This window comes from Musa acuminata, chromosome BXJ3-4 (assembly GCF_036884655.1).
Source record: "Musa acuminata AAA Group cultivar baxijiao chromosome BXJ3-4, Cavendish_Baxijiao_AAA, whole genome shotgun sequence".
Taxonomy (NCBI): domain Eukaryota; kingdom Viridiplantae; phylum Streptophyta; class Magnoliopsida; order Zingiberales; family Musaceae; genus Musa; species Musa acuminata.
In genome coordinates, this window is record NC_088352.1 from 3,442,929 (window position 1) to 3,469,318 (window position 26,390).

A 26,390-nucleotide genomic window follows, 5' to 3' on the forward strand; every position below is an offset into this window, starting at 1 on the left:
GATGAGAATTCGGATATGAGACATATCACTTATACCATAATATATTAATCATTGAAATGTCTAGACTAATTTCAATCAATTGAAGTTAAAATGAGAAAGAAATACGAAAAGAAACAACTAAATTACTCTCAGCACATGATCATGAATTTATGGGCTATGGTTATCTAAGAAATCATAGTAGAATATGTGAATGAAATTAGATGGAGACGAGCAAAGAGAAGCTGATCCGAAGTCTTCTTCGTGGAAAGAGCATATTGTTCTAAGTTGGTATGGGATGGTATCTCCTCGACGCTTTGGAATAAGTTATTGATGGATCAAAGAGGTCACTTGAAGTTTCTACGCACAAAGTATGCATGCAATCATTCATGTTGGTCGACATCATCGATCACTATTGTGCACTCCCCACAATGGCCACTAGTTGATGCTGCAAAGCTCATAGTGGCAGTTTAATGGAGATGGCATGGCAATAGCGTGGAAGTTGCTCCTACTCCCAACTCTTTTTCTTTTGTCTTTATTATCACAACATATCAATGTGATAATGATAATGAGAATAGCATCCTATAATTGAAATTAAAAGAATTTAAAAAATGATTATCTTCGATCTTGTAAAGTACATGTCACAATGAAGATTAGATCTTTTATCCAAACATGTGCTACAAGCTATGTCTTAAACTTGATTGTGTTGAGTTCTTAATTTGGGGGAATCATATAGGTCTAAATTCCTATCATATTGATATTTTATTTTATTTTTATTTTTCTTCTTACAGTGTGTGTGTGAGTGGTGATGATGAAAATGAGATTTGATCCCAAAATCTTGATAGCGATAATCGGTATTTATCGACTAAGCTACTTGATATCTTCAATACTTCAATATTGCTTTACTGTTATTTTTAATGTTAAATATCTTCTTATCATGATAGTATTGAAGTGAACCTATCCGATTTATCAAAAACAAAAAAAATAATATAGAGAGTTTTATGAAATTTATAATGTTAATGATCATTTGGATTTCGATATTTATAGTATAGACAATCTATCATACCTATCATCATAAATAAATATTGTAATGTCATATAATATTATTTTGATCCAATTATAACACAAATTCAACTTCTTGGTCATTTCAATTATATTCTCTATGGGTGATAACATCGTTTTGCTTAACCGCTAATATTTTGATTTCCCGATAAAAGCCTCAAATTTTTTTTATTTATCCCATGTTATGACTTTATTATTTTTATATTTCTTAAATATAATTTTTTTTATAAAAAATAAGTGACAGAAACCATATTTAATTTCTGAGACCTTACGATAAACTATTAAGATCCTCACAAACTAAGTTAGCTGATATTCTCAAAAATTTTTATTTCTACTAAAAGAATAAAATATTATTTTTTTGTTCGAAATAAATAAAGTTTTATATCGAAATCCAATTTATCTTGAATAGGATATTTAACTGAACTATCCAATCAGTTGTAATATTCTTGACGGGAGCTATAATGTTTTTTATTATGATGACTAAAATTTAGGACTACGAGGAAAATATGTTATGAAATATCATCTTTTACTATGAAATATGTTAAAACCTTTATAAATTCGTTATCTTTTATATTGAAATATATAGACCTAAATCAAATTTAAGTGTTTATTTTTAAATTATTTAAAGTATATCAAAATACTCCCAATCTTTATCCAAAACTCTCAAATGGATTAATTATTTTATGAAATATGAAAATATACAATAAGATTGATAACTAAAATTGGTGACATTTTAACCTACAACAATTATAATATTTTTAATTATTTCGGCTTAATACTATTTTGTTCGGTCTAACTTAAATAATAATAATAATATTATTATTAAATAATAATAGATTTTAGACTGCCACCTGTCTCTGAGGATAATTATATTATTTTAAGAAATTGAAGTTGAAATATTCTTAGGGATGTAATTTCGGAAAAGTCCAAATCTTGGGGGCTTTTCCGACAAATCGCCCTTCTTCGATCTATATAAACGAGTGCCCGCTCTACGCCTTCCTCGAAGCTCCCCGCTCTTTCGCTCGCGACTCACTACGGTATGATGTTGCCTTCTCTGTCGAGGTTTCTACAGTCCTCCGACAACCTCCACGCCGCGGGGCAGCCCGACCCCCTCCCTGTCGACTCCGACCTCATCGTCATCCTCGCGGCGCTCCTCTGCGCCCTCATCTGCGTCCTCGGCCTCGCCATCGTCGCTCGCTGCGCCTGGCTCCGCCCCTCTCCCGCCGCCGCCGCCGCCTCCTCCGTCTTTCGACCGACCGGTAAGGGTCTCAAGAAGAAGGCCCTCCGCTCCCTCCCGACGCTCTCCTTCGACTCCTCCTCCGCTCCGGGTGGCAGCGGGAAGCTCTCCGATTGCCCCATCTGCCTCGCCGAGTTCGCTGACGGGGACCAAGTCCGGGTCCTGCCGCAGTGCGGCCACGGCTTCCACGTCGTCTGCGTTGACACCTGGCTTGGGTCCCACTCATCCTGCCCCTCCTGCCGTCGGATCCTGGTGGTCCCCGCCGCCGCCCTCGCCACCTCCCCATCGAGGTCAGCGCCGGCGGGGCGCGGGCCGAAGACGGCACAGGATGCGGAACCAAGTAATCCGCAGCCCTAAAAATCCAATTTTTATGGAAGAAAAGGTACACATACGGTTCCTGTTTTCTAATAAGGTGTGTATTTTACATTTTACTTGCAAGAAGAAGTAATTAAACAATCGATGTAAATTTTACGAATAAATATTGGGAACAAATGTTGACCAAAGTTATTGAAGCACTATAATATTTATTCTACAATAAAAAAACATTTTAATTTCCACATATTAACATTTAGTTTTAAGTAAATTGAAGAAGGATTGGAAGCTACAAAGCTGAAGCGTTTAGATAAAGTCATGCATCAAAACAACTCAAGTAGATGAAACTTGTTGGCAGATGGGGCAGAGCTGCATGCTTCATTCAACTGGAACATATTGTAGGCAATAATAGAGATTAGTTGCCTCAATATTGGATCCATGGCCTCTCTCTCTCGCCTGGACAATGTCATCAATAAACAAGAATCACATAATTGTACTTTAAGTAGACATTGGAAAAGCCAGTCAAGAATGGTCAAACAGTTCACAGACCAACATAGAAGAACATTCCAGGCAGCTCCATAAGCATATACTAGTTAGGGGTTCAGTGGGCATGTTTGGTGCATTTGTGATGACCTCTATAGACTTCCTGCATCTGGCATACTTCAAACCTACCCAATGGGTCCCTCCTAAGCTTCTGAGTGCCATGATGTTGTCCATGTTTATTAGCTTTTAGTGTGCCTTGCCACTTCAAACTTACTCTCCCCCTTAAGAGAAAATAATAAACCTTATCTAAGGAGACATTCTAATGATTAAGAAATAGTATGTGTTGAAGGCCTTAATTTGTTTTTTCTACAAATTAACTTTCTCACCTATAGTCTGTAAGTTCATGCAATTTAGAAAAGCTTATGATAATTTTATTTTAGTGTTTTTTATATTTTTTTTCAAACGGTGAGATATTTGCTCATAGAGAATCTTAATAGAGCATATATGTCACTCTATCCTTCACATCTCTTCGTAAGGTGAGAACTCCTATTAACCATGATTATTTATATTTAAGTAAAATAAAAAAGATGAATTCTTAGAGAAAACTCTTATCTTTGATAAATTCTCATAGAATATCTCAACTTTAAAATTTTTTAACAAAATACTCTTTTTTCCATAAATGATAATTTCCACCTCTACCCTGCACTGCCTCCACCTTTAAAACATAATTAGAGTTTTCAGCATTATAATTGGTTCAAAAGGTATTTTTCATTTATATTATCATCAATAATTATTATAATAAATATACTTAAAAGTTTGATGAAGCATAATTATAATGACGTTCATGTAAGTTCTTTAAGTTTGATGAAGCATATATATATATATATATATATATATATATATTCTAGTTGATAAGATGCGGTGCTCACGAGACAACACATAGTGTAATAATTGAATAAATTTAATAAAAATCACTATGTACCAGAAAATATTTCTAGATCCTCGCTAAATCATCATCGTTCACAAAGATATGTCATACAAATAATCAGCATGTCAAATGCTTTATCTCATTTTCAAATGTTCATAGCATGTAGTGCCATTTAGTGGAACTTATGTTAATGTACTAAACATGCAGACTCAAACATCTGAAGAAAATTATGCTGAATATATAATACATTATATATACAAAAACATCTAATGTTATGCATATAATGGCTCTTGCCTGGCAAGGAAAGCTTCTAAAGCTGAATTTTTCTCTTGATTGTCTCTAAATGTCACCCTCCGGCCATGACCTGAAAATGATAGTAGCTAATTGGTCAACAAACGATGAAAGATTATTAGAAAATGCATGAAGAAAGAACATGATAGTTCCAAGGATGTTGCAGTGAGGCTCCATCACAGATGCTGTCGGGGGCTTATACTCCTTCCATCATTTCATATTTATAGAACTGTTCTAGAACAGTCATATGATGGTCATTTTATTATGATATTAGATATTAGTAACAGGTTTCCTAGCCCGTCCCCAAATTTCACATTGACTAGAAGAATAATCAAGTGCAAGTCAGCTGATTTAGTTAGTCAACAGAACATCTACCTGGTAAGATCCACTCGAAGTCAAAGTCCAACAGTTTCCTGATACTCTTCAGTTGCAAGCTCACTGCCACGGCATAATTTCATTTAGATTAAAAAAACGAAGAGAAAGCATTTATCTGTACATCAACATACTAGTAATCATTTCTTTGCTGATTTTGTACCTGATTGCTGGTTGTATATTACAGAAAATGCTAGATCTGATTCTTCTGATCCATAGAGATGGTCCCCGGTGAACAACACCTTCAGTGGCTTGTAGTACAAACAAACAGAACCCTGTGTGGTATAAAAGGCATGTGAAATCAATAAAACATGCACTACTTAGGTCTAGTTAGGTCATTTCTGTATGAATGGCATAATCAAGCACCAAGTCGATTGTCAGACAAGCCTAAAACCAAGTTCCACCTGGATACTGCTAATCTTGAAAATCAACCAGTAATTTCTGATAAAATAACTAGATATACCCCGTGCAAGTAAGCCAAGACTATATCAATTTACAATAATTGCAGTGACGACCTACCGTGAAAACCTCTGAAAATGGGAGAGCTTCAAAGTTTAGTATAAAACAATTACTTACAGACTTGTGTTTCTAGCTTGGTTCAAATATTCTTATGATTATTTTATCTTTCTAACTCTACCTTAGCTACTAAAAAACATAGAAATGAAAAGGCCAAATATCATGTCACTTCGTAGATTACTTGAAAATGTAAGAATTCATTACATAAATGAACAGAACAAACCACATCAGAAGCAGGACTACCATATCCTGAGTATGCAATATCTGTGAAGAAAAGGGATCATTTTTATGCAGTGAACCATACAGATTCATGTGTGGCAACATATGGTTTGGTTATGTTCTTGCATGGCACTTAAACATTCTGAAAGTACAGTAAGTGTAAATATAGATTCTACATATTACGTTTCAGGGTCTTACTTCAGTATGGCCTGGAGTGTAAATGAGCTTAAGATCAGTTGCAATATCCCAGGGGCCTTCCCCACAAAGTTTATTTTCTACATCAGCAGTAGAAATCTCAACCTGATGCAATTACAAAATAGAGATAGTTTGTACATCATAAATTCTGATACAATACAAGAAGCTGAACATCAAAATCCTAATAGTGCAAAAATAAAATGAGTAGTTGTATCACCAGCTATGATGCAAATCACATACAAACATGCTGACACAGCTAATCTTCGAGGAGCAAAATAGACGCAACAGTTAAGAGGCCTATGCCTCCTATACTTTGATAATTATTTCACATATTATATGTAAAGTGCAGTTCAGACAATTTATTCATTATATAATCAGAACAATCATTCACAAAAATACTTCAAATTCATATTCAAAACATTAAGGAGATAATCTCATTCATAACAAGTACAAACATGGCATCTAAATCAAACATGTCAAGATGACTCATGTCCTAATGTAGTAATGTGTTCGGAAGTATCTGACCAATCTCACAAACTAAAAAATGTATTTGACTGAAAAGGAAACAGTACATGCATGATGTATCCACACTTCAAAATTGTTAGCAATGAATTGTGCACTTAAAGATTACAGAACCTTTTTTTTTCATTCTGTGTAACCATGTAGTGATATAAGAACATTCACACATAGGTGTAGCGCATTGATGTTCCATTGTCTCATGACAAACTGTAAGCCAATAGAAAGACACTAGCTATAAATCTAAAACAGTAGTAGCTGCTGCAACATCAAGGACCATAGATAGGAAACTGTTTTATTCTGAAAAAAACAGTTTACTCCCTCGTGCCACTATCTTGGATGTGCATAGTAACACTAATTTGTTTACAATCACTTCATTTTCATCAGTCTACTATAAACATATAGCACATACACATGGACAGTTGTAAATTTGGAATGTCCAAAGCATCAGGAGCTTTAATGACCAAGTTTTTAAATAAGGCTATAATAGTGAGGAGATTCACCTTGTAGACACATCCTCAGTGACCAGTTTGAGACAAAAATAAGATCTCTATCACAGAGCTAAGGCTGAGCCTCCTCCAAATCCACACACCTATTTTACCTCAATTCATGGACACCAACACTCTTTGACTCCTGGATCTTGTGCTATTAATATTTATTGAACTAGACCGGATAAGCATTATTTTCTTCGGCCAGCCAAATGCACAAAATAAGAAAGCAAATGACAAACAAAACTGTCCCTAGTAGACACTGTAGCTGCTTTTTAACTATCTTATCTACAACCTTAGCAGTGAAAGCCTTCAGTTCCAGTTTTTAATTTTATATCTTTTGTTTCTTTCATTTAAACTTTCTGAAGAGCTATTAATATCATCCTCTATACCTCATCATCATAGACACATCCAGAAAACGTTGCTTATGCATAGTTGATAATGAGATTACAAGTGTAGTCAACTGAAACTAATGGAATTTACAATATCAAGTACAATGAAAGAACTGTGTAGGTGTAACTTTTTACATCGCCTGAATGGAGAATTCTTTCACATCGCATCCTCTTGCTCCACTTCTCATGATCTCCTACATCATCCCTGTTATTATAAATTGGTAACAGTCCCTGCTCTTCAATGCTAATTATTCTGAACAAAAATTTAGGAATAATATAACCGAGGCAGAAATGACAATGCCAGTGCCCAACAGGCAGGAGGAATACAGCTCACCCAAATGCAGCCGTACTATATATTGGGCACTGATCGACATTTGTCAAACCTCAATAATGCTCTGTACTTGAAGATTTCCAATAACATACTTGTGAGTCAAAAACATGTAGCGAACGCCTCCAAGCATCTCTATGTTGCAGGCTAATCTCTCTGTGAATCTTGGGCTGCAGAATAACCATGTCTTCTGATTAGCTTACTTTCTATACAAGTAGCAAGATTTGTCAGTAGATTAATTAGCTCTGCAAATTGCATCAAAAGTCAAAAATGAAAAATATGAATGAGTGACAAATTAGAATGCTACAAGCTAAATGCAACTATAAAAATCTATAAATTATAAAATTTCATCAAATTTTCCTCAATTTACACGACAGCAGCTTGTAACAAGACACTTTAGGTGAAGTGGAAATTGTTTGGTATTGGAAAGGATATTTGCTCACCATCAACAAAATTTCTGCACAATAAAATTAAATACAAGGCTAACTTGGATTAAGACCTTGGGGTATCAATTAAAATTAAGTGAGAAAGAAACTGCATCTCAGTTTGTGGGTCTTAAAATGCCAGATAATGAAAAAGCCTGCATTAGAAAAAAATCATTTTATTCCTCAAGCTTGTTCAATTTCTGATCTCTTATATTGTTATTCTGCAGTATCTGCTGTGAGTTGGTAGTAAATATTAGCGAATTTTATCATTATTAGACGTCTGAGTAACCTTCTTAACACTTGATTTCCTTTCTGTGGTTAAATATTCTATGTTGATGTTTCTATTTATATGCTGCAATAAAAATAGAAAAAAATCCTCTCCCATGTACAGAGCCTGGATTGGCACATAAAATGAAGGAATGAGGGCCAGAAAGAAACAGCTTCCTTTGATTATGTATCTATGGTCAATATTATTCAAAGTGACTCATAACTTCATAAAATAATAGCAATTAAAATAATTAAAAGAATCCTTATCTATTTCCTGATACCTCAAGATCTTAATTATTGTGAGATAGGAAGTGACAAAATCTTTTTGGTCAGGTATATTGTCCAGAAGGACCTTGAGAAATTCAAAATCAGATATTGTAAATTTGAGTGGATGGTCCATGACCCAAATGAAAACTAGAGAATTAACTTTTTTATTTTTGGCAAGTTATTAAGAATTAACTTAGCATTGTGACATTGCAAACTTTAATATTGTAATATACATCCAGTTAAAAGGTCACATAAAATATAAGATTGGTCAAAAACATAGAAAAACTATTATAATGCCTCTATTCATCAGAAGAACTGTGGTTAACACACATGTGATTCCACATTTTATGAGACAGGCACTAGATAAAGGGTGTTGTTTTTTTCTTTATATTAGGTTTATTTTGTTTGTTGCATTCTTTCTTATTTTCTTTTTTCTGTTGGACAGGTTGGGAAGGTGGGAAGCATGATCTATGTATTAAGGAAGTGGTTGCATTAGCATTAGTTACTATCATCCAAGAACATTTTATTTGGTTCTGCAATGAGATTAATTACCTATCAACAAGTATGTTCCCTTCAGGGTGAGTGACAAAGTAGGAAGTTGCACCATAAGATCTCTCAGAGTGATAACCACAATGATAGACACCCTGCACATAAGTGAGTAATTATAGAAAATGCAATAATAAATGTTGAAAAGAGGTGCAGTTATCTTAACTTTCTCTCCTATTGGTCATAATTTCTAGAAAAAGTATCTCAACTCATCAGATATTGAATCAAGTAGAAAGTTGATAGAAGTAGACGGTAAAAATTGAATTTTCCAATGATAGTGGAAACAGAATTTTCAAAGGCAACTTTTTACTCAAGAAATCAAATCACATTATATATATATATATATATATATATATATATATATATATATATATATATAGTGGTTTGTAATTTGAGTGTGGTATCTAGGATTACAAGATTAACCATGTTTTTTGTGTATTATATAATTTCCTTCCCTCCTCTAAAATCATTTGCTATTTCATAACTGAATCAAAAATGCAGACAAAGGTTCGAGGCTTCAATCTAGACTTTGAGTTGTTGAATGATAAAAGGTATTGAGCAAGTTTTTGACAATATCAAGCCAAGTATAAAGTAGCTCCCATCTTTGCTGACTTGGTTGGTTGGAGAGAGGATTTATAGAGGAAAATAACAACAAAAGTTTCACATTTGAACTTTGCACCAGAAATTCATATTACATTACAGCATAAGATCAATGCATTAATTAAGCAGATAACAAGAAAATCAAAGCAGCAACATACAGGGATGTTCTGCTCATCTATTGGAAGAGGAAACATCTTCTGAACTTCGAGAATCTTGTTGGTGGGCCTCTCAGTGTGTATTGAGCTGGTTGGACAAGAAAGCAATGCCTGCAATTGAATATAATGATTAAAGTTAGAGGAGCATGCCTCCGTGCATAAAAATCTTCGGTGCTACTTTTTCCGAAAGTCTGCTACTTGAATGGTCTTAAGCTTACAGAATCTTATGTAGCAGAGTAGAATATTCTTTGCCATATTCTTAGGTCAATGACCAAGAAATGTTCCCAAAAGGCACATAAATTGACTGGGGAAGATTTTGTGGCACAACTTAAATTATATCTAAGATCATTAGTTCATGCCCATCTATGTGAAACTATTTCAGGGTTATAATGCCTGGATTTAGCAAAGAAAAAAGAAAATTTGCAAACCATAAAATGTTAACCAAAATTTGTATAATTTTTTTATTTCTTCCTCCTTTGATAGATAAAGGCATTTAAGATTGCACATCACCACCAAAGAGCAAAGATCTGCTTTTCTCTGACTTCCGAAAGTCTATAAGTAGTGGAAGTGCCTTTATTACTTGACCAGAAAATAAGTTTAACTATTTAACTACTTCTTTTAGTGTGCATTAATGAAATCCAAACTGACACAACTATCTGAAATATCTGAGTTCATTTATCATCAAAATATCATAACTCTATCGTGTTGGTCCACAAATTGTAGCAAGATTTTATCACACAACACCAAAATTGTTGAGGACCAGCCCTAGCGAGTTAAGAGACTCTATTTTATGTTAAATGAACTCAAGAATTTCAGTACAGTTCACTTATCACAACGAATTAGACAATTCTGAGGAACAGATATAAAAGGTGAAAAGAAAGGATGCCTTAATTATCCAATCCTTCGATTTTCCCTCAGAAAAGAAGTTTACTAATTAGTTGCCTAAAATATACCTGATTAATTACCAGGATCACAAGAAACTTTATTTATTTGCAGCAAGGAGTTAACAATTACTTACCTGGAGGGCTTTAATCCTTTCTTCCTCGCAGCTCGGCTGTCTGGTCACGGCAGACATGTCATCTACCCGCGTAAAAACCTCCTGCATACAAATAACCCCACATAAACACCAAAACTATCAAATACTACAGGTTCAGCAATTTGTCATCAACTCGATCACTCACCGGAGCCATCCAACGGCAGGTATCGCAATCGATGCACAGGTGATCTACGGACGAACAAACAAAGATTAAAAAACAAGTCATGAGTCCCAAATTACCCGCCAACGATCAAATTCCAACTTACCTACAAAGAATTCCCCCTCCACGTTCTGTGGCCGCTTCCGACGACCGGCGACGGCGGCCGTGGCGCTCTCGGCAAAGCGTCGGCCGGCATCTCGGCTCCTGCTGGTGAAAGAGAATGGATTTGGGAGCCGATATGTAGGGCACAGGAAGCCACCTCGAAGAGCCATTTCCAGAATTACACTCGCACCCACTTCCTTCCCCTCTCGGTGGCGGTAAAAGGAAAACTAAAACTTAGTTCACCATTTTTTGGGGCCGCGAAGTCTTTGTGGATAACATAAAAGAAACATATATATATATATATATATATATATATATATATATATATATATATATATATATATATATATATATATATATATATATATATACACACACACAAAAGATAAATGATGAATTTTCACTAAGATAAGTGAGGAAGACGTACACAAATATAAATATAAATATAAACATATAAATATATAAATAGTAATCTTATTTAAATTCCTATTCAGCACTGTGTAAGAAGAGTGTACCAATAATTACCTCAAAATTCCATCTCATTGTCACATTTGGTGAAACGCTGATCGACACGTGACAATCGTGCAGGCCCTTTGATTAATACTTGATACACACGTGACTTCAATTTTATATCGCACAAGACACACGTGTCCCAACGACAACCAAAGACGTGGTTTCCAAGCAACCGATTCAGAATCATGTGGCTGTTAATTGCACATACAAATCATGTGGGCATAAATTAGTATAAGCGCTCGGATCTCTTCCTGCTGCTGCTTTAAATACATTGCGCAGACGTGGTTTCCAAGCAAACGATTCAGAATCATGTGGCTGTAAATTGCACATACAAATCATGTGGGCATAAATTAGTATAAGCGCTCGGATCTCTTCCTGCTGCTGATTTAAATACATTGCAGGTGGGTAATTGGAGAGCACCACAAGGATATCAAGACTTCGGTGTTCTTCCTTCCTTGAAATCCTCTCTGTTCAGCTTTTGATCTTGCGGCGTTCGATCCTTGCTTCAGAGATGGTGAGAGGCTGTGGCTTCCACTTCGTCACAGAGGTTGCGCCACCGAAGCTGATCGCAGTTGTCAAGCACAAGGCTCCGCAGATGTTGGACACCATTGAGGAGGAGGAAGAGGAGCTGGATTCACAGGAAACACTCGCAGTGCCACGGGAAAGCAGTCCAAACAAATGGCTACAGAACTAGAAGAGAAGAAGATGTGTGCCATGGGAATATGCTGATGCAGCTCCAAGTTTTGAGTGGAAGGCTATTTGTCTTCACTGGATTTAGCTCACCTTTGTCTGAGAACAGATGTTCTTTGAAGTTTTTTCTTCATTTAGCTTAGGCAATAGTTCCATGAGAATGATGTGAAGTGTGATGTTGCATATGTAATCCATAATGCCTAAAGATACTGGTCTGATTGCATCCATCATCTTCTGAGCAATTTCTGTTGGATGCTTTTTCTGAAGCCTGGATGAGAGAGTGCCACTGGGTTAAATTAGATCACTGAATTCCAAACATCAACAAAGCCATGAGAGAAGCCAAGCTCCTCCCCTACTTGAAAACCACCTGTTTTTACCTCCACTTATCTTGACCCCCACCAGCAATCAAGCCAGCCGTCCTTTTGCCCATTCTTGAAGCCTTCCTGGCTTGGAATTTTAGCGAGAAGCATCACGGGTTCATGCCAGTCACCAGCAATTCCAGGTTTTTGTTTCATAATGGTGAGAGTTTGGTTTAAGGGATGGAGGAGCTTAGTAGATGCTCAACAATGTCACCTAACCTGTCCAAAAAGATTGAAAGTGAAAAATATAATTAGAAGGAGAACATACCAAATTTCTAGATATCTATTTGATGTGTTAGTTTGAAAAGTTAATACAACCAGACTACACCATAGAGTTGATACTAGCAGGAAATAGTGATCCCAGCGTAGAAAAAAAATATTCTGGTACCAAAGGAACAAGCAAGAGAATCAACAAAATATAATACAAATATAGAAATAGTGCAAAAAAGATTTGTATGGTTCATCACCTTTACTTACATCCATGGAGAATAAAATTTGATTATTTCATATGAGAATAATAAAGTATTGGAAAAAAAACACTCTATCTTGACTTAACTCATACTCAACTTTTTGTATGAACACATAAACCTTGAAGACAAATTTTTATCATAACTTTTCTGGATCAACTAGAGAAAGTTCCAAGATTATACCTGATAAAATCCTTGAGATTCATAAGGTATTTATAGGGCAACAAGTCCCTGACCACGAACGGATTTTTTTTTTAAGTAAAAAATATTTTCAAACTTGAATTCATTATCATATAACTTATATTGAAAGAAACATAATTTCCAGTAAGGAATCCGTTTAACATAATAGTCATTATCTTGGTGATAATATTTTATCAACTTTGTGTCTCTTGTAGCAAAACATGAAAAATTGATCGACTTGAAAAATACATCATAATTACACACAAATTAATTCATGGTTCACCATCATTTTTCTCTTCTGTTAACCTAGACACATGAATTAGTTCATGGTTCACCATCATTTTACACTTCCATTAACCTTGAGTTTTGTCAGGTCCTTTTAGATAGATGGGCAAGACAAGGATAGTCTCTTCTCAACCTTAGCTTGTCTTGAGAAAAAAAAAAGAGAAAAACTCTTGGTTCAACACTTACACAAATAAATAACCAATACATCATGTATGGCGGGAAGTGAACCAATGATGATATTTAATTTTGGAGAGAAGCATTCATTTCTTTGTCTTTCTATCAAAAAAGAACTTTTTTTCTTTACAATTGTCTATATCTCAAAATCATTCACCTCACTTTTTCTTTTTTCAGAACAAAACTTCGCGTTGTAGGCTTGTGGATAACTATATTTCCCTACATGTGTAACCTAATTTCAACTTTCGATGCAATCATTCTTTTATCAGGATGATGAACCATTAAAATAACTTTTAAAACTCCATCTTCAATCATCACCTCATAAACAAAAAATATTCAAAAAAATCTTATGTCATTCAAATATCTTATGCGATTAAAGGCAAACCCCCAAGTCACTACTTTTTTTTTGCATTATAAAATATCTCAATTTAGGGTTTTTACATGTCTGTCATTCAAATCTTATACCATTAAAAAATCAAATATTAATTCATATATGCTATCAAGTTGAATTAATAAGCCATATCCTGTGAATATTATACTAACAGGATGCTAACTAATTATCTAGCTAAATTAAACATACAATTTACCTCAGGAAACAGCCTAAAAGAACGATGTATATGACCACACGATGATGTCCTACTTGGAAAGAGATTTATAGAATACGAGAAATCATACAATCCATCGACTGCTGCCCCGCCATGCTGTGGCGCATGGCCGCCCCAAGAGCCCTCAGCGTCTCGCTGCTGGCTTTGCTCTTCCTTGATTGCCGCAGGATCTCTGGGGTTTTGGTGTTCGCTCGGATTTGGGAGGAGACGAAAAGGACACCTCCAGAAGCATTTAAATAGTTGAGCCGGGTCGGGCCGTTGTCGGCTTAAAATTGGGAGTCGGACCGGTGTCGGCTTGGTTTAATCCATGGCGGTCTATTAGATCTGGCGAGGACCGGAAGAATCGATCTTTGCCCTCTCCCTCCCTCTGCCTTTGCCCATGGCGGCTTCGACTGCTCGGTTGGTTGAGAGGCGGCTCACCTCTCTATTGGATCGAAGTCTTCGATCCCAAAACCTTCTTCCCCAAGGTACCTCTTTTAATCCAAGAATCTCTCTTCCAGATTTGCATCAAATGTTTTTTCGAACTTTTGTCGCAATTCTTTCGGCCCTCTTGTAATTATTTTCAGCCAAAGATCTTTAATGTTTTGTAGATCAATTTGGAAGTACATGAAGGCGCTTTATGGGTCGTCGTTTTCCTTGTTCAACTTCTTAAGTAATTGTAGGAGATAGTAGTATGTAGACTCTGTCGAGAGATTTTGGTGCTTGAGAATGACGATTAGACGGGAATATTGACTATTTATTCTATCTTTTTCTGTGTCGTGAATGCTCGCCTCTTGGTTTATTCTAGCAACTCTTCAAGAAATTTGATGATGATTCCTTTGTTGGAGCTAAAGCTCGTTTAAGACAGATAAGAATGAGTTGAAGCGTGGAATTAAGTTTTCATGAGGTTGCTTAGTTTATGAGTGTCAGAAACAGCTTCTGTCGGGATAGTGGTAACATAATCAAAATCCTTATCAATTTAGGTTGTCATGAACATTTGAATTGGATTACCCCAGGAACAAAGCATTAGTTTGCCCCCATCCTGAAGTGTGAAATATGAAGGGTTTATTTGGTAGGATTAGTTTCTTTTTCCAGGTTCCAGGTGATGGTTGGTTGATCTGATATTTCTGTCAGGGGTAGAATACAAAGTTGGCCATTTGTGAATAAAGCATAAGGAGGGTTCTACCTATTGGCAACAAATGCAGCTTTGAAGGCCTAGTGTTGTTCATCACAAAGTGTCAACATCAAAGAAAATAAAAACTTGAGAAATAGCAGTGAAAGAAAGAGAACATACATCACTGAAGTTGTTCGATGAGTATGATGTTCTTGCACGAGTTTCTCATGAGTTACAAAATAAAGAAACATCAAATTTAAGTTTATGTTTGATGTGGTAATCCATATTCAGTGGATGAGGAGGCCACAAAGCTATTGCTGCAAAGAGATGTTTTTATTTTTTTCCGTTGTTCCTAAAATAGTATCTGCTTATTAGGGACATTACGGTACAGAGCTCAATGGGCACAAAGGATTCATTTAGCCAATCTCAAAGAGTTGGGACATTATGGTTTGTTGTTATTTTCGTAGTACTGTGATTATCTTCAAAGGGACACTAAAAGATGTTATTGCAAAATTATAGATATTCTATATGATACTTTGACATATTACTATGTCAGTGTTCCTTCACATAGGCTTCGTTTTAAGGTTTTACATCATAATATTTTTTGATATATGAATTTAGATAAAATATTGTACTTTCTTGTGAAAGACTAATTGTGCATGTATATTTTCTGCATTGGCTACTAATAAGCCATCCCTTGGGACGGCCTAGATAATTCTACAACCTTTCTAGTTCGTCAACTTTTATCATGTTTCCTGGTGTTTCCTGTTAAATGTCAGAAATTTTACATTCTGCGATGAAGTTGATTATTCATAATACTAAACATAAAAATTATTTGTTGATGCAGGATATGCATGTTGTTCCTGTTTAGCTAAGGGCATAAGAGGTGTCCAAACAAAGACAGAAACACCTAATATAGTCAATAAAGATGACAAGAATTCTAAATCTTGTCAGGATGATTCAAAACCAGTTTCCAACTCAATCAAAACAGTTAGTGCAATTGATGAGGAGAACAACATTAAGTATAGAGCTTTCTCTATCCTAAAAGCATCCACGAGACATGATCTTGCCATGATCTTTACATGCAAGGTCTGTGAGACTAGATCAGTGAAGACAGTCTGCCGTGAATCATATGAAAAGGGAGTGGTGGTGGCTCGCTGTGGTGGATGCAATAATCTTCACCTAATTGCAGATCGACTCGGTTGGTTTGGTGAACCGGGTAGTGTCGAGGATTTTTTGGCGGCACAAGGAGAGGAGGTGAAGAAAGGTTCAGTTGACACTCTGAACCTAACGTTGGAGGACTTGGCCGGGACTAAATCATCATGATCCTGAAACTTCAAATGGTTTTATGCTTATGTTACAAAATCAACTATAATGTTGTACGAGTTAATAGGAGCTGCTTATTGGCTTTATTGTTTTATGTAATCAGAAACAACATAGTCTTCGATACTCGTATTCAGAGTGATTTGAACAAAGGAATTGTTCCTGGCCTTTTTTGCTGATTTTGCTCCCCTGATTCATATAACAGGAGTTGGTCAGATGGTCAAGATGTTTGAAATATTTTGGTCTGTTAGATCTTATTATAACAAATCATTGCTGTTGTGTATGTTTGATGCTCTTGGAAGAAGTCTTTTCTACCACTCTGCTGTGGTTCAAAAACTCCATCCCAAAACTTTATAGATCATATAAAAAATACACTATAATCATAGAAAACAGGATTGCCACAAATTGCTGCTGTGGAGATATCTACATGACATCACTTTTGTGAAGTAGCTGTTTGTGAACTTATATATGAGCTTTCCTTACATGTTTGTCTCCTGTTGTGGCCTACCATCCATCATGTGTTGTCCTCCTTGTGCATTTCATCTTTTGTTCTCACTCATCAATTGTTGTGTGTCATTTCTTTCTCTTGCGTCTCCTCTTCCTTTCCTTTATCTCTTCCTTGTACTTTATCTTCTTTTCTCTTAGTTTCTCTTTCTTCAATATTCTTCCTCCACGACCCCTTCCTCTTCTCCTTTTTCTTTCTCTTTGAGTCGCTAATATCAACTTGAGTCACCAGTACTGACCGATATATATCAACTAAGGATCGATAGGGTACCCCAAATAATATTTTTTTAATTTAAGATTTTTATTCAACATCACCTTCTTACTTAGTTTACAAAGTCCAAGCTACATATTTTATCAAGACTTCTAGTCCTAACCAAATTTCTCTAAAGATAATCTTATCTCGACTCAACTCTCAAATTTTAGATATTATTATAGCTCAAAAGTATATTTATGTTCCAAGATCCTCTCCTAAATTATTTTTTTAGAAAAAAATAAAAATCTTAAATAATTCATGTGATCTCCTTTTATGTTATTTCCATGCATAATGATCCTTGCAAGCTTTGACATTTTATATTATTCTCATACGGTCTATCTCATCATCATTCCAAATTAAATCTTTTATTCACCAGCTGCATCTCAATAAATTTACAAACCATAAGCCATGTATATCCCATGCACATACCAATTTTAGTAGGACATTATAGTCCTAGTCAAATTCCTGTAATAATAATCTTATCTATAATCACCATATATCCTGATACTCTGTGGAAAGCTTCCTAACCACAACACAAATATTTGCTATGATGTAGCTTGACATCTGTTGCTGAATAAGCTGCAAGAAATATAAAGTAGAATCTGCCTAAAAATGAAGCTCACCATTGAGCAGAACTTTAAATTCACCCCACTAAACAATTGTGGCAGCTGCTTCAAGACCATTTGACAGAGAAAGAAATAGAAAGAGCATTCTAGTGGTGTATCTAATGCCAACTTTGATGGATTAACCAACATGCCAAAGATGATCATCAAGAGACAATGAAAGCACAAATGTGATTTTGAAGAGCATATATAGAGACCAAATGTAGCTGAAATGTACTTTTTCTGTTCTGGGCTCAGGTAGAAACTCTATAGTAGTGTAAACCAAAATGTCCAAATCCAAAATGGTCTACTTTTACAACCAAATCCTACAATCAAGTTTGGTGTGTCATCAGCTCCTTAACGAAAAAGAACCGATGATTCCACAACCTTCTTTAACCAGAGTTTTCAGTGTACCATCGGCTCCTTAGCGAAAAAGAACCGATGATTCCACCATAACCTGTCAACGTTATTTGAAGACAGAATTTTCAGTAATACAGTCTTTTCAGCCCAGTGATGCTATGGTGACATCCAAAAACTTACAAGGGGGAACTATTTACATTGAGTGAGTGGTGAAGAAGTCAAAGTCATGATGTTTAACTCTAAGCTGGTTTAACCAGGATTGTGCAGCATTGTAGAGGGTGCCTATCATTTCGTTGTCTGAAGTTCCTGAGTTTCTCCATAGGCTCCCCTGCATTCTGTAAGTGGAGAGACCAAATGGCGACAGAGTAATTGAGTTGTTCCCTATCTTTTGCTCCCTTCGGTTTGTTCTCGATATTGTAGAACAGAAGTCCTTTGCACTTTCCACATGTCCAACATTATCTGCAAGGGTGTCACATTACAAGAATATAGTGAGACTAGATGATATTAGTAAAACTGTCACAGCAGCATAACAGCTACAAAGAACTGTTGGAACAAAATTGTTGGCACTTTTAAGAGGTAGTCTTCCAAATATAAGGACATCAAGCATGCTTGGTACCTTAATCCATCTTTGAAGTCTAAATCCATATATTTTAAGAGATGGCATAATAACAGGTACCTTGCCACTACTCTACTGCATACATGTCAAACATGATCAAATATATATGTAACATAAGAAAAATATTACACGAGTTATATTATCAATTCTAGGAACCCATGCTTAAAAATGTGAAATGAATGCAAATGAACAATAGAGACTAGGAATTCTTGGAAAACATTCTTAAAAAACATGAGATGAATTGTAGAACATAAGAATAAAAAAGAACGAAAATGTACTAACATCAACACAATGGAACATCCAATTTTGAAAATGCATCTGAAAATTTTCCAGTAATGTTTTAACTGCTGTAACAGGCAGATGTCACATAATTTTCTAATACAAGTTATAGCTACTCATTTCAGGTTTTGCTACTGACATGATATAAATAACCATAAAGGTATATCTGGTACCTCTGAGGAAATGCACCTTAGTTAATAGGACAGAGTATTCAATCATCTGCAGTTCTTGATAAAGCAATGGAGTCATGTTCTCACCAACAGCAAATGTTTTGCAACATTCATATTGATTTTCTATATGAGCCAATTCAGTAATTTATTCACTAAATACATGTTGCTTGGAAAAGGTATCCATACCATCTATCTCTTTCTTGATTTCTATCTAAGAAAACATGGACCAAATGTATAGCAAGGATTTAAGTGCCAACAGCACCACTTTAATGGCTAACAATGACACATAACTTACTATTTGTTCTTCTATGTAAATAATGGACAAAACATGCCAAGCATTTAAGTGCCATTGGTTAAAAATAACCTGTTGCATGTCAATGCCACTGGCAAGCATGGCTTAAAATTGAAATACAAGCATTAGTGTTGGCACCAGTGCTTGACCAGGTCAGTACGGTCAAGCATTAATACCAGCCGATCACCATAAAATTTTTATTATGTTGACTTAATTATGTGCCTCTTACATTTTAAACAATAAAAACATAAGTAAAATGTCCAAAATGCAAAATAAAACAATTAATTAACAACATACGAGCATTAAAAATATGTTCAATAACATGTCATTATGTAATGTCTTCCTATACTAGTACCAAAATGAATATCATGGTGCCACGGGAGGTATATGTAGCTGGTGATCAAGTTTATAATTTTTTAGATCCCATGAATGATACTACCACAACAATCAAAGTTTTCATGGAAAAGGGGTCAATACTGCTCCAAAAGTCTGCGACTCTTTCTAATTCACTTCAAGTACGACCTGTTTCAAATGGCCATGAGAACATCATCAACGAGTTGTATAGACTAATTTCAATCTACACCTGTCTTATATTAGGGATCATGACCTTCAACATGCTTAGTACAGTTAGATTTTTGGTACTACTATTCACTGGACATTTATGGTTTTGATTTTTTACTCAAAATCGACTTCCTCACTCCAGCATCCTTACAAGATTTTTGCACACATTTTCTTGATATGACTTATCATAGGGCTCAAAAGCATATATGATTCATTTCTAAGAATTTTTCTAAAAAAATATTTTAAATTAAAATCAATAGAGTCGTAATTACTTGAACTGGTAGTGCCTGGTCCAGCACACAATAATCAGTACCGACCTGTAGCAATACGTGGGATGGGTGCGTATAGTAGTATTCATGCTGGTGCATCCAAATCAAATTTGTGCAGGGGCAAGAGAAATTGTTTTCTGTCTGAATAGCCCTAATCTTCTGGATGAACTTATGGATAGACAGTACTTACTTGATCCTCTTAATTGTTTATCAAGTGAGAAAGTCTTGAACAAGTTTTAACTCAATATAACACCTTCTTTCATTGTAATTTATGTGGTATCTGTGTCAATTTCAACTAGTATTCAGGAAAAAGCTTCCTAACCCTAATAACTGTACAAAGCAATAGATGAAGCTTTTTCTTCCTATTTGTGTCATGTTTTCTTATCGGGTGTTATCTTCACCATGACATGTTTGGAGAACTTATGCTAGCATATCAAGATACTGATACACAACCATTTCCTAGCAAATAATTTTAGAAGAGAAGTAATATATTTGCAAGGCACGTTCCAAACGACTTCTAAACAACTATTATAAAATAACATATTTACAGAACAAAGGGATGAAGTGCTTTGATCATCTAATGGCTTCATAAGAAAAAAATGCATACCTTGGAATGATGCAGATATAGTATGGTAAGTCAGGAAACATGCCGATAAATCCTTAGCATTTCTACATATCGGAATATGATAAATTGGATACCTGATTATGCAAAGTATATAGTAGGAATTAGAAATAGAAATGGCCATCTCTTTGTGGTGAAAGAGATGTCAGTAAATTGCAACTCAATCAGAAACCTCCAGATGTCAGTAAATTCCTAGTAAATACATAATTGACTAAAATGAAAGACTCATGTGCTATGCAATCATCATCCTATGGACTAAAGAAGTCTATACCACTGCTAACTCAGCCATGGGATCCAAAGTGAACCCAATAACCCAGGATTTTTAAAGACCTTCCCAATGTTTCCAAATATCAAAGGAAAGAAATGGACATACCAGGCAACAGACATCCAGCTAGCTGGTGACATTTCCACACTCTTGAATGACATCAAACCAGGAAAATGTTCTGCCAATTCATTTACCTATATAGCAGCAATTAAGGGAAAATGAATGAAGATAACAAATAGACATGCAGGTTTAAAAATAATTTAGTTTCAACTCATCAAAATAGAATGAACCATAATAAAGCAATGAGCGTACAAGAATCATTGGCACAAAAATCTATACCTTGTCCACGAGGGGTATCCTTCTATAAGGAGAACCATATTCTATATAGTGAAGGTAAAGCTGCCCCAGGGTTTCTTTTGAATGCAATGAACTCTCCTGGCTAACATCAGAATCTTCTGACAAAGCATCTGATGATGACTTGGACATCTTTTCACTCTCACTGTCATCACTAAACGATTCACTCTCGCTTTCTTCCAGCGAAATCCTGCAAAAGAAAATTAAAATGCAGCGTATATTAGATTTCCTAGGATTGGAATCATATGCAGCATCACTGTTCCATAACAGTGGTTTAATCACTGACCTTGAACAAGGAAGAGACTTGTTAGTGTATATTTGGATAGCAGATAGGTATGGAACGTAGTATTGGACTACATTCTCATAGTTGTCAGGGACGATTGGAACACCAGCACCGTAGGCGCTCCACTCACTATACTGGTCCCAGAGGTCTCCAAGGGTGAAATACTCCGACCTGTCCTTGCCAGTTGGTTGCCAAAAGTTATTGTCTCGTGTATTCGGCTGCGTTGTTATACCAGAACTTTTCAGAAGTGATAAAAGTAATAGCCATTAATTAACCAAACAATCACAAGAAATACAAAGAAGCTGTTTCAGGAATGGAAGTCAGATAAAGGCATCCGAATTTGCTAATTGATCTGCAACAAGAGAAGAAAATACAATTCCAACATCGGTCCCATAACAATAAAAAAAACTAGAATTGTCATCTTTTGATATTAACACTGTTCATGTCTGCCAATCTCTTCTTTAAGACTACAGAGACCTATGAAAATGTTGGCTTCATTATAAATCAGAGAATCAAAACTATCAAATAGCCTAATTTATTCAATAGAAACGCAAGCAAAGACAAGAATCAAACGCCCAAATATCGATCCATCCACCATACAATCTTTTCATATCCATTTAAATTTTATGCATAGAAAGGTCCATTGAGATGAAACGACATATTTTGATCTGAAGGCAAGAAGATTATATTGAAGCATAGATTTTTCAAAGAAAACTTGCCAGATCAATACAAGTAAATATGGTAGTCGCCAAAGAACAGCAAAAGAGAAAAGGAACCTCGTGACTTTGCTGAAATGACAACAGGAGATCTTTACATAACCGAAAATCGAAAAAAAAAAAAAAAAAGAGGCACCTTTGAGAGAGAATAAACAGGCACTGAAGGCGTGGTATGAGCGAGGAAAGACTGCAGATTCGATGAGTGCTTTCGCGCAGTAATCTCCATCGTTTCCTTTCCCTATGCCTCACTATTCTAACAGGCCTCCCTTTCTTACCTCTCTACTCCTCTTCTCCATCTTGTGTTCCACAAATAAACACCATAAACACGACACAAATAAGAAGAAGCACGACTAGAGACCAAACAAGAACAGCAATTGCGGCACAAGAAGAAGAAAGGAGATTTCCCACTCTATAAATATTTATGATCTCCTTATCTCCCACTCTCCAAACGCTAAAGAAGGAAAGAGGCAGCCTTCCGGTTTCGATTATCTATTAATGCATTAAAATTGACAAATCCGAATAAATATTTTCCTTAAACCCCGTCAATCCTGTCCAATCACCAAGATTCAGTTCATCCGAATCAACTTGACCTCCCAAATCACCACCACCGGGAACAAACCGAGACCAAACCCGAATGGGAGGAGGAACGAGGAGAGATCGGCTTAGGTCGAGGCCGATGGGATGCCTGCTTTCCACCGCTACCGCTGCCACCGTTGTTGCTGCTATTATAATTGCGATGCTGGGTTGTGGCGGTGATTGCGGGTCGTCTCGTTTCGTATCGGGTCCACGTTACGAGCGGTGGTCGACAGCCGCCACCGTTCGCTTCGCCGCGTGCGCTTCGCTTCTCGTTCCTTCCCGCTTCGTGGTTTCGGTCGTGGTCGGGACGCGGGACCCACTCGTCCGTATCTCGTGGGCCCATCTTTTGGCCTTTCTGATAAGGTCCCGGCGGCGTGGCTTCGACGTGCCACTAGCAACCCACACGTGTGAATGCAAGGAGGAATTTTCAGAAAAAAAATTATAATTTTGCAAAATTCTACCATAGAAATTTAAATTTTGAGAGATTTTTTTATAAATAATAATTTTACTCGATCGGTGATTGTCTTCGACTCTATCACTACCTGACTTTGTGTGTTGCCTAAGTTAGCTCGACTATATTTACAAAGAATGATGAGATCATGAGTAAACGAAAAACCATTTAGGGTATAAGAGGGATGATCGATGAGTCGAATGTGTGATCAAACGCGTAAGCCAACTTGGATGTGAAAGCGTAAGCAACTAAGGATTTACGTCTACTCGAAACCTCCCACCCATCGTAATCCTTGATAAAGAGGGAAGGTAAGACGACGGGTGCTACGAAAACTTGAATAAAATGATCTTTTTATATATTATTAAAAAATTTAAAAATTAAGATGTCATGTAAAATTTTCTCAAAATTAGAAGTTCTTTTTCTAGAATTCGTTCAACGATATTTAACATAGTTATAAACAAAATCCTACGATAACTCATTTTATTTTTAATCTCTTTTCTATCAGTTTTTAGATAGTAATCTTAAAAAAAAATATTACTAACTAAATCATTGAGAAAACAAACAATTGAAGATTTCTCGATATCTCTTCTTGTCCATCATGCATGCCAATAGATCGGGAGGCACAATTCGAATCGACGAACGAGCTTTCGTATGGTGGACAAGAAACAGCCCATTAATAGTAGTTTAAAGATTCATATTCAGGAAATCAAAAGCAATGTGACTCCATTTGATTGATTTCGATCTCAATCACGATGCTACATAAAATTCATAGACCATGGCGAAGGCATATCTTATGGAGCAATTACGTACCATAAATAAAAATAAAAATCAGAGAAAATCTAACATGATGGATTCAAAGAATCTGTACTTGGTGGGGCCCTTACTTAAAAATACGAGACAAGAATCTACCGATTAGGATTGAGACGAGCACAAGAACCACATTCTTGTAATCCGTGACGTCCATAGATTTGCTCTCATCTTTTCCATTCGACTCCCACAGTAGCTATGGATTACATTTCACGAATATTGACACTAATAAATCATGTCTTTACTATTTACCATTTAAAAAGAAAGAAATACGTCAAATGATTTGGAGTATTATGAAGTGTATCTCGTGGTGTAAGATTATTGATCAATGAAATTTTATCTTTACTTGCTATTTATCATTTAAAAGGAAAGGAATACGACAAATGATTTAGAGTATTATGAAGTGTATCTCAATGTATATGATTATTGATCGATGAAATTTCATCCTTACTATTTACCATTTAAAAAGAAAGAAATACGTCGAATGATCGAGAGGTTTATAAAGTGTATCTCGATGAGTATGAAAGATTGTGATACGATGAAATATGAATCTTTTGGTTAATCAAACTATTCATGTATTGAAATATGCTTAAAGATAAGTGACAAAAATAGGATTAAACTTGCCTTTGTTCGAGAATTAAAATAAATCAATGTAACTAATGGATGAAATAAGAGTCAAGTTGATACAACTACAATTTTGATTGGAATTGCATCCACATTAGTCTCTAATGAGTATACTAACAAGCCAAGATTGTATATGTAGGATGACTAACATTGCTTGCTTCTAAGGAAATTAAATTGAAATAAGATGCTAGTAAACATTAATGCATCTCAATAATTGAGTGGATATAGACTCACATTATTGCATCAAACACATAATAAATACATTCCATAAATAGATAAAACTTCTTGCGGTCCAACATTTGGTTTTATAGAAGATATCAAGCTTATTCAACCTTGATATATCAAATACCACAAATGAGGCTATTTCATATTTCACAACCATACAAACCCTTCTTAGTGATATATTTGCCATTGTTCCGATAAAGTAGCATTAACTCAATATATGCCTATATACAAAGATCATAATATAAATTATATCATAACTAATAGTACATTACACATCAAAATAATTATCTCAACGATCATAATCATATGGTTATGTTATACCCTATAACTCATTTATATTTATCAAGATTAAAAAAAAATACATTTTTACTCTTATCGGTAAAATTCATATTATAGTCGTTGAATAGATTAAAATTTATCAAATCCATATTTTTTTACAGGTATCGCTTGTCATCCAAGATAAAAGATGATAATAAGCATGTAAGATATTAAACAATGATTCGGACCCTCAACTTATGAGAATAAGATAAGGTTATACACCACTATACTAATCGGAGTGATGTCCAAATCTATTTCATAATCTCAGAATTAGACAAATCATGATAGAAGTAATTATGGTTAGAAAGTGTTTGCAATATATAGTCAAATCCTCTATTCAAATTGAGGTAATTGTCAAATAAAAGTTGTTGAAAACTGACGATACTTCAAACTTTGACCAGAGATTTTTTCTCCTCCCTTTTTGCTTTCTATTACTTGTAGCTGTAGGATTCCTTTTTCTACTAACAGATTCAAGATCTTTTCCTTCTACTTTTTAAGACCCATCATAGACATGAATGGATGAGCAGCATATGCTGAAGAATCTACAAATGAAAAAGTTTTCATCAAAGCTCACAATGATTTGTGATGATGATAACTAAAAAAAGCTTCTGAAGATGAAATCTCTAGAAGAATTAACATCCAATTTTTCTTTTCTTTGTACCAAAGTGTGTGTTTGCCACA

General features: G+C 35.4%; 4 protein-coding genes and 1 long non-coding RNA gene across 6 annotated transcripts; 2 read left to right on the forward strand and 3 right to left on the reverse strand.

The window, feature by feature from the left end:
• Window positions 1-1,990: 1,990 nt before the first annotated feature.
• Window positions 1,991-2,758, forward strand: LOC103980582 (RING-H2 finger protein ATL8-like). Its single transcript, XM_009397021.3, has one exon. It carries the CDS (start codon window positions 2,078-2,080, stop codon window positions 2,630-2,632), a length of 555 nt encoding a protein of 184 aa, XP_009395296.2. The 5' UTR covers window positions 1,991-2,077; the 3' UTR covers window positions 2,633-2,758.
• LOC135634716 (uncharacterized) lies at window positions 2,721-11,126 on the reverse strand. The gene is made up of 12 exons (XM_065145255.1): window positions 10,878-11,126; window positions 10,757-10,800; window positions 10,594-10,674; window positions 9,579-9,686; window positions 8,827-8,918; window positions 7,411-7,485; window positions 7,123-7,192; window positions 5,595-5,696; window positions 4,825-4,936; window positions 4,665-4,727; window positions 4,293-4,362; window positions 2,721-3,043 (listed from the first exon to the last, which is right to left on the reverse strand). The coding sequence occupies exons 1-12, from the start codon at window positions 11,041-11,043 to the stop codon at window positions 2,911-2,913; spliced, it is 1,116 nt and encodes a 371-aa protein (XP_065001327.1). The 5' UTR covers window positions 11,044-11,126; the 3' UTR covers window positions 2,721-2,910.
• Window positions 11,127-11,602: 476 nt separating this feature from the next.
• Window positions 11,603-14,359, reverse strand: LOC103980584 (uncharacterized). The gene is made up of 3 exons (XR_671342.3): window positions 14,217-14,359; window positions 12,454-12,654; window positions 11,603-12,344 (listed from the first exon to the last, which is right to left on the reverse strand). It is a non-coding gene; the product is annotated as an uncharacterized LOC103980584 (long non-coding RNA).
• Window positions 14,360-14,373: 14 nt separating this feature from the next.
• LOC135635253 (uncharacterized protein C24H6.02c-like) lies at window positions 14,374-16,741 on the forward strand. The gene is made up of 2 exons (XM_065146212.1): window positions 14,374-14,613; window positions 16,087-16,741. Exons 1-2 carry the CDS (start codon window positions 14,526-14,528, stop codon window positions 16,563-16,565), a joined length of 567 nt encoding a protein of 188 aa, XP_065002284.1. The 5' UTR covers window positions 14,374-14,525; the 3' UTR covers window positions 16,566-16,741.
• Window positions 16,742-18,099: 1,358 nt separating this feature from the next.
• On the reverse strand, window positions 18,100-23,426 carry LOC103980586 (uncharacterized). 2 transcript variants are annotated; one of them, XM_018824427.2, is made up of 7 exons: window positions 23,117-23,426; window positions 22,845-23,004; window positions 21,996-22,210; window positions 21,695-21,899; window positions 21,464-21,549; window positions 21,076-21,167; window positions 18,100-18,740 (listed from the first exon to the last, which is right to left on the reverse strand). In XM_018824427.2, the coding sequence occupies exons 2-7, from the start codon at window positions 22,932-22,934 to the stop codon at window positions 18,475-18,477; spliced, it is 954 nt and encodes a 317-aa protein (XP_018679972.1). In that variant the 5' UTR covers window positions 22,935-23,004; window positions 23,117-23,426; the 3' UTR covers window positions 18,100-18,474. The 2 variants fall into 2 exon arrangements, with proteins under 2 accessions (XP_018679972.1, XP_009395300.1); XM_009397025.3 differs by having other exon boundaries at window positions 22,845-23,425.
• Window positions 23,427-26,390: the final 2,964 nt, after the last annotated feature.